This window comes from Phaethon lepturus, unplaced genomic scaffold (assembly GCF_000687285.1).
Source record: "Phaethon lepturus isolate BGI_N335 unplaced genomic scaffold, ASM68728v1 scaffold16388, whole genome shotgun sequence".
Lineage (NCBI taxonomy): Eukaryota > Metazoa > Chordata > Aves > Phaethontiformes > Phaethontidae > Phaethon > Phaethon lepturus.
This window is the reverse complement of record NW_010559914.1, coordinates 4,831-17,527: the sequence shown is the minus strand read 5'-3', so window position 1 is coordinate 17,527 and position 12,697 is coordinate 4,831. Positions and strand designations below refer to the sequence as shown.

General features: G+C 35.9%; 1 protein-coding gene across 1 annotated transcript; it reads right to left on the bottom strand.

The window, feature by feature from the left end:
- Positions 1-1,873: 1,873 nt before the first annotated feature.
- LONRF1 (LON peptidase N-terminal domain and ring finger 1) lies at positions 1,874-12,488 on the bottom strand (the record flags this gene model as incomplete). The annotated part of the gene is made up of 11 exons (XM_010293533.1): positions 1,874-2,507; positions 4,425-4,577; positions 4,973-5,135; positions 5,256-5,414; positions 6,587-6,708; positions 7,297-7,411; positions 8,255-8,345; positions 8,431-8,668; positions 9,125-9,271; positions 9,873-9,995; positions 12,363-12,488. Coding segments are annotated over 11 exons (1,596 nt in total), but the record flags the coding sequence as incomplete, so codon positions are not given.
- Positions 12,489-12,697: the final 209 nt, after the last annotated feature.

Sequence of the window (12,697 nt, the reverse complement as noted above, 5' to 3'; positions counted from 1 at the left end):
AATCAAAAGGATAAGGAAGTACTCCCCAAATTCAAAACACTATGTACAAAGCAAGCATGGCATTCCTCTTCAAGATTATTTACAGAAAGGTCTACGCCAACAATCAGGCAAGCTTCTTGTTCTGCCCCATTCTAACTGCATGAAGTAACTAAGTCTGGTCCACAAAACAGCCACCTGAAAAAAATTCCAACTTTAAAATCCTCTCAAAAACCTTTCCTCCCCATTCTCAAATTTGTTTCATTCGCAACAGCACCTACAACGCTCATGTGTGTGGAATAGTTACTGAAGAGTAGTACTTATGATCAGTCTTAACGCAGCATGTGTTAATTATAGTAACTTTGCTTTTTTTGTTGTTGCTCTTTCTTTGTAATAAAGTTTTCTCTTACATAGTTTACAATTCCAGAAGTAGAACTTACATATGCATGGGACAGTGTAAGCCACCTGACACTGTATCTGAATTTTTATTTTACTAAAAAGTCACAGGAACATAAAAACACCTAGAAGCCACATCTTCCCACAGACTAGGGAATACTCAACTTCAAAATTAAAGCTCTTGCCAGGGAAAAAAAAAAAAATTACCACTAGATTTTTGGGGTATTTCAAGCCTGGCTACAGGGGCTTTTCACTGTCAAGAAAAAAAAATCCTGTCACCTGCATTCTTAAGAAGATGATAGCAATACAAAGATTAGGTTTCTAAGGTTATAACATACAGAAGCGGAGAAATTAGAGGATGCCCCTTCTTCTTTCATTACACAAAAAAAGCTTTCCAAATATTAATCCAGGACATTATTAATACAATAAAGGGGAAACTTACCCTAGATAGAAGCCCACATTAAAAATGATCTAGCAGGTTTTGGGTTGCCTGCGTTATCTCAAGCCTTAAGCTCCATAAGAGAACGAGGCTAGAGCATCTGCTTAGCAAGTCTGTGAAATACCTAATTGTTCTGCAATAACAGTTTTTCCCACAACTTTGAAATTTTGTGAAATGCAAACTTTGTACCTGAAATCACCTTAATTTAAATGAAATAGACAGAAAAGCAGGACACTAGCAAAAAACTTGTCTGACCAATATCAGTCTGAGACAGGTATTGTAATCAGAAACAGATTATGTACATACCAATTATGACATGAAGTGCCCACAGCCTTGATGTAGGTTAAACAGCTGCTTCTGGATTTACTTAAGATCCCAGAACAGAAGCATATGGAAAATGAAAGTGATTTTTAGTTTTTGATAAAATTAAAAATATTACAAACTTTTAGCTTTTATTGAAAATTAAATATATTAGCAAAAGCAAGATTTAAGAAATATTTTACAAATGATTTACATACAAGAAAGCCAGTATCAGACATATTCACAAATATGCAAACCTTTAATTACAAAAAGTACCTATTGGCAGCATGATGCTAACCTTGCCACTGCAGTGTGCTGTACTATTGATATGAATAAGGCATAGAACTCACATTTGCACCAACTTAAAAAGTTCAAATAAAACTTTAAGCTTTTAAATCCTGGATGCACAATCCCCAATACACACACGCACGCACACTCTTAAGATTTCTTCTTCTAAGCTCTATAAACTAGGTGTGTGCTCTGGAAGAACAGCCAGCCTGAAAAGCCCAGTAGAAATGTCACTGGTACTAGTATTTAGTTTTCAGTTTCCTCTTTACCATGTACAGGCCTAGATATGTAAACCATATTCACAGTTTAAGTATTTTTAGACAGAAGTACCTTTTTTTTTTTTGCATCTGTTCCTTAAAAGTGGCTCTCAGTTCAGCATATAGTTCATGATGTCACCTGTTTTGTGACGCATACATTTACAAGATAACTTAAAAATCTGTGCCATATTCATGGTCAAGATAATTCAACAAAAGTAGTAACATCCAACAGTGACATTCAATACTATATTTCAAATATTTGTGCAAACAGCAAAAGAACAATTGTATGAGGCAAACATTTGCAAAACCTTTAATACCTCCGCAACGTTGTAAACTTGGACTGTCAGCCTTAAGTCCTGCACTTCCCACAGCTTTAAAAAGTCCGTGGCTAAAATTATATCAAGTCTCAAAAAAGTTCTCTTCTACATAGTGCAAATTGTAATGTAGATAATGTGAAAAACATATCTAGCTGGATTGACTTTGTGCAATCATCAGTGGTCTTCTCTCAGAGCTGAAGAATGTGTGCATTCAAAGAACCACGTGGTTCAGGAAGTCAGGAGGGTGGGGAGGAGAGAGAAAAAGCAGTTCCATTACACTTCTCAAACCAGCGCTAGATGTGCAAAGGCAGAAAAAATTCCAGCTGCTACTACAACCAGAACAGAGTAACTTTTCAGGAAGACCCAGGCGGTTAGTCACTTGGACTGGTCTCTAGAAAAATATGTGAGTATATGCTGGATTTTTATCAGACGGTCTTTTAAAGACATCATGGAGAGAACTGACAGCTGATATCTGGGGTCTACTGGGAGAACAGCTAGAAGCCACCAACACCAAGCAGGACCATTGGGCATCGCCTAAAAAGAAAAGTTAGGTTGGTTACCCATAACCAATGTAGTTGACTAACACGAAGACAACAAAAGACAAAGTCATCAATGACTAGTTTGAAGTTTGAAACTAACTAGAGAATTCCAGATCCATGAGATCAGAAGGGTTCTGAAGGGATCTCTTCTGATCCCTGCCCAACTGAGAAGTCAAATAAATTGCACTTAAACTAAGCTTGATAAAGTCATTATTTTTAAGACAATAAAGGAAGCTCATAGCTTCCTTGGGAAAAGATGGCTAAGAATAGGACAGTCACCTAGTAACAACCCTCCCCGATAAAAACTAAATCCATTACCTATCATGCTATTCTTGAGGCTTGAACATTCTCAAAGCCTAATGCTTTCATTACAATTGTCTCTGTTATATTTGAAGGATTCCTCTATCACCTCCCAATTCCACTCCCTTCTCATTACCCTCCTAGACAGAGCAGGACCACTTATCAGTTTCTTCCAAGTTGATAAAACATACTATGTCACTTTTTCCTATATTTTTTTCAGTTCTATACTCCAAGCCTTAGATGTCATGCCCAGAAGTGGATATAATACTCTTCAGCAGAGGTCCTATCACTGCAGAGAAGATTAATTACCTCAGATGGCTTGCAAAAATGTTAATGGTAGTGGTACATTCCAGGATGACATTTCCTCCCTTGCATCTGCATCACACAGTTGACACGTTTGTGTTCTATTATAAATGTCAGGCACATACCCACAGTATGGCTGCCCTGCTAGTTATCCTGGTTTTGCACACTTATTCGTCTTTCCTAGCATGTTGTTTTAAAAAACTGTTTTTTCTTTATTAAATTGTTCTAAAATCACTTCTGAATTCATGCACTGGCCTCCACAGCATCTACAGTCCTCTCAGACTAGTTCATACAGTCTCATAAAAACATGCAGCAGATGGGTGAGAGACAGGCTCTCATAAGATCCCACTTCATATATAATCCCACTTTAAAAGCCAAAGTTTAAGTATTTTTAAATGTTACTTTTCTCCAGCCTCCACTCTCTCAGGATCTCACCAACCTGAACAGACCTCTCCTATGAGGACAGGCTGAGAGAGTTGAGGTTGTTCAGCCTGGAGAAGAGAAGGCTCCGGGGAGACCTTATTGCAGCCTTCCAGTACTTAAAGGGGGCTTATAAAAAAGATGGGGACAGACTTTTTAGCAGGGCCTGTAGCGACAGGACAAGAGGTAATGGTTTTAAACTAAAAGAAAGTAGATTTAGACTAGATATAAGGAAGAAATTTTTCCCAATGAGGGTGGTGATACACTGGAACAGGTTGCCCAGAGAGATGGTAAATGCCCCATCCCCGGAAACATTCAAGGTCAGGTTGGACGGGGCTCCGAGCAACCTGATCTAGTTGAAAATGTCCCTGCTCATTGTAGGGGGGTTGGACTAGATGAGCTTAAAAAGGTCTCTTCCAATGCAAACTATTCTATGATTAAAATAGATTGCTGCAGCTTGTCTCTTAAGAAACATTTGTCAAATCCTAGCAGCTGCAGCAGTTTATGGCACTAGCACAGAAAGGGGGAAAGCATTATTTGTGATTACCTCGTTACCAAAGATTACTACCTGCACATGTCACAGGGAAGAAAAACATACTTCTCCCCAATTTTAATTCTAACAGCTTTACACAAACCAAAAGTGGAACTTAACACGTTCTCAGTTTACTAGTTTTATCTCCACAGCAGCATATCATCTTTTCCTGCAAAAACTGTTGAACGGTGACAGAATTGCCTTTTGTTGCTCATCATAAGAGAAATAAGATGTAAACCTTATGCCTTCAAAGTTGGGAAAAAAAATTCTTTTTTCCATTTAATATTTAGCAGTTGTTAACAGGGTTTTTATTTTCAGCAATAAGCACCTAGTAACTGATATTAAATGATGTCTCACCTGTATATTTTCCTCCCTGTCAGGCATTGGTCCAAAGTGCTGAAGAATTTGAATGCGAAATTTGTTTCTTAAGTTTTGGAACCAACTGCAGGCCTGACTGTAAACAAAATTGTGAAGTTCTCTCAGTTTCTTTAGTTCTTCTTCATCAGCAACCTATAGGAGGAACGTTATGAAAATATCGTTTGACATAAAGAAACAATTAATGTGTTTAAGCTAAAAATCAAAACAAACATTCAATTTCAACTATATTTAGATACATTTCTTGCATTCACCTACACCTTGATTGCTAATGACTGAGTAGTAAAGAAGTACAGTGATATTTTAAAAAGTTACAACTTCAAACTATTGTTCAAACAAAACCCGCAGTATTTCTTTGTTGCTTTGTAAGAATAAAAAAATTAAGCTAGCTTCCATTTCTTCCACATGTTACCACTGAATTTTCCAGTGGTCTAGGGACCTAAAAATTTGAAACAGAGCTCTCAAAAACAAATCATGCAAAAATCTTGAGGTATTAATACTACTAAGTATTTATATAGCATTCTGGGTACCATGACATCTTCCAAATATTCGATGTCTGCAGTGCAGTAACCATCTTTCATCCCTCTCCGTAAAACTCGAAATCTCTTTCCACCAACTGTATCAACAACAGACCGTCCATCAGGTAGAAAGTGAACATTCCTAATTTGCAGCATGCATCCAAAATCTGCAAAACTAGAAAAGAGACTGTGTCAGTAATGCAATTACACACTTCTGAAGGACACTTTTTATAATTAGAAAAAAAAAAAAAAAGACATAAGAGATGAGAAGCTTGGAATTAGGGTATAAACCTACCCATTTTGAGAATCACTTATACACATCCCAAACTGTTTAGTCCCAGTTTCAATACTTCTGCGAATCATTAGTCGGTATCTTGGCTCAAAGACATGTAGAGGGCAAGGCACAGTAGGATATGCCATAGTGCAAACAAACATCGGAACATTCTTGGTCAAGCTTCAAGAGAACATCAAAAGAAGTATGTGGCTTAAAAATCTAATCACCAAACTATGCCAAGACAATACATTTTTTTTTTCCAGTATGTTTGCTATATTTGAGGTCATAAAGCACTCTTTTCAAAGTTTGTAATAACTTTCATAAACAATAAAAACACATACTAGTAACAGTGACTGAATACCTATGTACCTATTTGAAAACATACTGGACAGTAAACCTCACTCAGTTATCGGTTAGCAAGTATTTAGTCGGTGAATGAAGGGCTTTGTTTTGGGGACAGATATATTAGTCACTTTTTTCCTTTTTGTTTTAGTTACAGCCATAAAAGCCATTGTGCCCTCAGAGTCACAGTCTTCCTGGAACTACAAAGATGTAGCAGTAACTACATAGTAGCTAGGTCACCATTTAGATAATTTTCAATGATGGACTCCAGATCACAAGATGCAACCCAAGGTATAATCTGTACCTTGCAATATGCCTCAGCAGGCCTAACTGAAAAACAACGTATTTTTTCATGCTGTTTTATGAAGTATGCACAGTTGACAGTGGATACAAATGAGTTAGCATTAAAACATTAACAAGTATTTAAATTTAATACCTTTCAGACTATAAAACATAATTCTACTGTACGGACTCTGTTACCTTAATTGAATGAGATATAGTTTTCCAACATTCATATCTACAATACATGATGCTTTATAAATCTGAAGAATTCTACTACAGATAAACATCAAGATTACAAAAAAATCCCAATGTTTTCTTTTCATCACATCTATCTTTATATAATTAATGTCCATCATTAACTGCTTTGAGAGAAATTCAAGTATCCGAGACTCTGCAGCCAACTCAAGAGGACAATTCCATTAACAGCAGCAAAGCTAAAATTGAAGCTCCACGACAGTGCACGCAGAAAGAGAAACAGAAGGGCAAATGTATTTTGTACAGGACTTAAGAGCTTCACGTTGCTATTATCAAAGTGTGATTGATTTCCACAATAGTTAAAAACTGTTAATTTTCTGAAATACACATTTAAGACATCAAATCAACATGTCTCTATATTCCTTCTTGCATCCATATTATGCCATTATTAATAACAAAAATGACAAAACATTTCTAAAAAGGATTTCCATACTAATCTATCAAGTTTTCTACATAAAAGACAGCAAGCTTACTTTGAGTGTTCAGCCGTTTCTTCAGCATGAATTCTTTTTCTCTCATATAATTCATCAGACAAATATTTCATTATTAATTCCTCCAACAGCTCTGTGATGCTGTATTTTCTGCTTGCAAGGTACTGTAAGCAATTTAAAAAAAAAATATTTCTTTTCATATATATTAGCAAAAGACTTGAGAAAATGCAGCTTTTATTTAAGACCATTAGATGTGAAATGTGTCATAAATTAATTTAAACCATGAAACCTTACAGCTCTGAAGTTCTTATGTTTCATTACTTAACACCTAAAGTTACTCTACTATTTGAAAATGAGATTATGTATTTTAGTTCTTAGTGTCTGACAACTCTAGTGTCTAACTCAGTTTGTACTTCTACGCTTACCAGAGGCAGAGTTGGATTTCCCAGGTCATAGAGCCATACAAATGAGGAAAGCGTACAGAAATCAGAGAGCTTTTACTGAATAGTTACCAAAGTTTACAAACACTCGGGATTTAATTACACCAATAAAGTAGATAGTGACAGAAACAGAAAACCTCTAAGACCCTGAGGCAAATCTATTCAACTTGTGTTGACTTTGAAATTTGTCTCAAGTGTTTTCTTTCTAGCATCAATCCAAAACCCAAGTGAATCCAAATTGTTGGGTTTAAGTGAAACATCCTTTAAAACAATACAATATTTGTATTTGTGAGCTCTCCCGAGAAACAGTACCTCTTTCAAACTCTCCTTACAGAGTGGACACTGAGGAGCATGGTCTAAACACCGTTCCAAGCAACCTTTGCAAAAAGTATGTCCACAAGGAGTTGTCACTGGCTCAAAGAATAGCCTGAAACAGAATTATTATAAGTTAGATACCATGGCAAGTGCGTGTTTTGCTAAAAAAGTCAGTGATTGACCTCTTTAATTTCTAAGACTAGTTATACCATAAATCAGAAAAAACTAATCCCATGTCTCCTTATTCTGCTTCTTCCCCTATACTGCAGTTTGTTTCCATTTACCACTGCACCACTCATTTTTTGTGTTTTCTGGTAAATCTGGACACATTTCAACACTCTAAACATCTAACCATTTATACCAATGTAAAAAGATTTCGGTCTCACTATATAGATATTCAGAATACGCAAAACTAAGTGATTATTTGAGGAGCTAAATTGTTTTAATAGCGGTATTACACACTAGTAACGTAACTATGGACAGTTTAGTATACACCATGTGTTTTAAGGAATCTATTCTGAAAACAAAGACTATTCAGTAAGAGCTTCCAAATACATCAGCTACATTTAAGTAGACTAACATTCTTAAGTATCTACATCCCCTAGTCACAGGCAATACTCCTAAGCATTAGCCTTCCCAAGAGAAGTTAAATAATTTTGTTGACTGAAAAAAACCCTAACATTTAGCCACAAAAGATCCTGTCCTTTTTAGGTTACCAGTTAACAATGCTAGGTTTAATTTAAAAGGCAGTTTGGTTAAAATAATGCTGTATTATATATCACTGTAGCAAGTGACCCATTTAAATAAATATTTAACTGCAGGGGTAGAGGAAGGCTGAAAATTATTGACTGATAGCAGAACTCATCACAATCTGTAAGTACCTCAGTTTATATGTGTAAGAGATATGTGGCCAAGCATCTATAATAGAAATATTGAATCAAGGAGGAAATTTTACCTCATACACAGAGAGCACTCAAAATCTGATACATCAATCAAATCCCTTGGAATTGTTCCAAAAGCCAGTGTCATGTCCCTTTTTGTACTTTCTAAGGAAAAGCAAGACAAAATACTCCTTCAAAGAAAGGCACAAGACAATAAGCACTATATATTTCAACGTAAGTGACTGTTTACCTCCTTGCTTTTTGTGTTTGTTTCTTCCATCTTCACATACAACTGTATCCTGTTCGGAAAAGGAAAGCTTTCTTTTCAACAAAGCACCTTTTTCTTGGCCAGAGAGAAGGGGTTCAGAAGACACTCGCTTTAAGCCATCTTCCTTGGCAAGGTCTTTTGTTGAATTAAGAGCATGGGCAGACTGTGCACGACTTAAGCTTCCACTGACAGGCTCTGGTATCTCTGATCCTCCTAAACTCTGTAATAGTAAGATGAGCTGAACTGTACTTAAAGAGTAACACAATTCTAAGTATTTGAAATGTGAACATGCAAAAATATATATATGCCAAACTGATATCCATAGTTAGTTCATTAGTTAACTAGAGGAACTGGATAAGTCAAGACAGTATTCAAATTTGCTTAGCATTAACAATTTAAAAACCTTCATCTACTTAAAAGAGAAGAAAAACTGTATTTCTCTTTATTGTGAAGTCACTAATATAAAATCTCAGTATCTTCTAAGTACATCACTGGAATGAGGAGTCCAACACTCCAAATGAAAATACATTACTCCCAAATCACAGTTCTTTTCTTCCAATTTAGCCAATTGCAGAAAATCAGCATTTAGGATGGAAAGTAAGTATGACAAGATGCTGGAACATCTGATATTTGCTTTATCAGTTAAAGAGAAACGTTATCCTATAGTTTTTGTTACCTGCTCAGGACAAAGCTGTAAGTTGCAGTAAGACTCAGTCACCTCGGAACCAAATATAAAAGGTTTATTTCGAATATGTGGTGGATTCCAAACAGATTCCTTCAGACTCTCTCCTAACTTTTCTGGTGACAGCATATCACACAATGTCTAGAAAACAAACAGCTAGATGTTCATAACAATAATAAAGCTAAGTCTAGATCCTTTTTCATAAAAGTACATACCAAAAATAAGAATTTAATCTATATGAAGTTATCCTCATAAATAGATCCTTATTTAATCAGTAACTGAGAAATAGCTGAGAAAAAGCAGAAACCTACATACCTGTATTACTAAAAAGAAATTTATCTAGAAATCTTTTCTACTACAAGTGAGTAAGCTCTTCGAGCAGCTACACATTATCAATTCATTATCATGCAACTTCTTCAATGTAAATTTTTATTATAATAGAAAAATTGTTGTGTTCTGGGCACAAAACGGTTCAACTTAGAGTATTTAACTTGATGCCTGCTTTCCAGTTTTCTAGATTTTCAAACTTCAATAGCATATGTACTTTGAAATGTGTACTTAAAACTTGCACATTGGGACTATCTCTTCAACATAGTATGATATATCTTGAAAGGATCTAATCTGCCACTCGAACCTTCTCTGTATGTATTGAAGATTTTTAGATGCTCAAAGCCTGCCATAATGGGAGCTTTCTAAAGGAACGAAGTCTGAGATAGTAATCCAGTTTCATAAATAAAATTACCCTTTCTACTTCTAGCTTGGCTGGAAGAAAGTCCTCATCAAGGGCTAAGCACTGTAGAAACAGTTGTAAGGCATCACCTGCAAAGCCAGAGTCTTGCAGCACTTTTCCTTTCCAGAAGTAGACCTGAAAAACATATAGCATGAAGACATTTCTAGAGAGTATGTAGAACTGCAGTTTTCATCTTACAGGCATTATAGAGTTAGAATTAAAACCTTCCATGACAAAAAGAACGTAGCTCTTCAACAAACTTGTGTTTCCAACAGCTGTGCAGTGTGGCATCTATATGCCTTGTCTAAGATACATCCCCTACAGTGTTTGAAAAGAGTCATGGCACAGGCTGGGGTTAGTCTCCTTCCAGTAAATTTGTTTTGACTTACATGAAGGGTTAACCTGACTATTGCTGAATTCACAATTCACAAAAGGCCTTAATTTCCCCTTTCTGTGAGCCTTTAGAGGGGATGAAGGGGGACATGCAATGCATATTATTACATATACAACAGCCTACAGGATACCCTTTTTGCCCTATGTTTCATTAAAAGCCTTATGATTCCAGCCCACAGGAGAAGGATAACTACAAAGAAAACAATCCACACAACCATGCATCCCTTACATACATCTTAATCTACAATCTTAACACAAAACAATGCACTTTTGTGATTGCTTCCTCCAACTATATTTTATTCTTGAACACTAGACAGCAACTAGGGGCAAAAAAAAAAAAAATAAATCTGTTTACTACTAAAAAAGGGGAGAAAAATCTACTGAATTTTTCTGAACCTACCTGTAACTGTATGACATTGGAACTTAGAAGTCCCTTATCCACCTTATCTCAATTTTTAAAAGTTGCATTTGCAGTAATATAAATACAAGTTAGATAAAAACAATAGTTATCTAATAAAAGTTAGATAAAACAACATCATCTAGTTGTATATGAGATTTTGGATAACAGGACAGAAAACTGAATTTAAAAAAGCAAACAAAAAAACAAACAAAAAAATCCCAGAGTGCAGTTTGTATGGAACGACTGCTAGTATTAACAGTTGAGTCTGTTAAACAAGGCTGTCAGATGAGGGCATGCATCATCTTTGATGGATTTGGGCAATATCATTAAGATGTATCCTGAAAAAGGAAAGTATGCTAATCTTTCTCTTACAGACAGTTTGTTTTTCCAACAGAGATAAGAATTGTTAGAAGAATCTAGCAAACCAAGCTTAGTTAAGTGAAGTGAGGTTTCTTTCTGAACAAACAAAAAAACAGTAGACAGTACTACCAATGCTGGCAGGCAAAAAATAGGATGCTCTCTGAGTTTGCAGTAGCCATGGAACTGCTGAACACAGGAGAGACCAAGGCAACAGCAGTTATCTCCCCTTGTGTGGCAAGATCTTGCTGCTCCTGCTGTGCTCAGCATTTAGACAGTGCTTCAATATGCAGCATCTTACAGTTCTGAAGGCCAGTGATGCCCCAGCTGCCTGCACTATTTGCAAAGCTCAGTTCCCACTGAGTTTCTTCAGGCTTTTTCAAGAAAAGCTTTCCAAGCTAAGACAGCAAAGTGTCCTTCTCTTAATAAAAAATAAGAAATAAACAAAACAAACCTGAAACCCCAGCTGTTACAGGTTACATCACCACAAACTATCCAAACTCCAAGTACTGGAGCCACTGAAAAAGGGCCCCAAACACATGCTTACGCTTTTTAGCCAATACTATTGCAAAAGAATTTATTGCTTGTGCTAAATATTTTTTGACTCTTTGGTAGCATTTGGAAAAGAAAACTGTGTTGTCCTGTTTATATAACAAACTGTTTTACCAATAATACTCAAAAACTATGAGAGAAATGTTGACTTAACATACAGCCAAGAATCCTAGTCCTGACTGGCAAGAGCGCTCACTCATCTCATGTGATATTCTCAAGTAACAGATAATGCTTAAAATGCTCTGACTTTGGGAAATACAATCGAAGTATAAACACTCCATGGAAGTTCTGCTTTCAAGAAATGAAAGCTGGCTGCACAATTTCAGCCAACCACCCACTCAAATAACATTAAGCTGAAGTTAAGTTTGTAAATACTTAGTAACTTTTCTTAAGAGAACACATAAAAGTGTTCTGATAAAGAAATAAAACAAGTAACTACAGACAGCACAAAAGCACTTCATAATACTTCCCGAGAAGTCAGTTCTACTGCACTTAACCCTTCATCCAAAGACACCATTCTTATGTCATGACAGGAAATAAAAATACCCAAAGTTTTTGATGAAGGCTAAATTAACAGTTCCAACCAGATTCATGAGTCAACTTCAACCTGCTGCACTCATTAGTAGCCTGTCTCATGTAAGTAACTATTTTAAGATACCTTTTAGCATTTTGCGTGTCTTACAAGATAACATTTAAGGTAGCTGACCTTGTTTCTTAACTTGATGCAAGTGTAATTTAGCATTCATGAATTTTATAGACAAACACAGATTCTGAAAAACAAAGAGTTCATATCAACTTACCTCTGGCCAATTTGGCATTTTAGAAATAACAAAATTTAGATCTTCTATGGCTGTTTTATATTCTTGGAGGCCAACATATGACTCAGCTCTGTAAATTCTTAGCATCAAGTCACTGGAATCTGAAGACAAAAATTAAGTAACATTTTTAATAATTCAGAAATTTATAATTTTTAGATATGCTTTCATAGTGATATGTCATAACCACAGCTTTTTGTGCCATACTATTAACATTACTGGAGTACATTCTCCCCCACCCCCCTGTGTTTGGGTAATAAAAGCAGCAGTAATTCCAGGCTCATGTCTTTCAAGCTAAAGATCAAATTTTGTACCCTCTA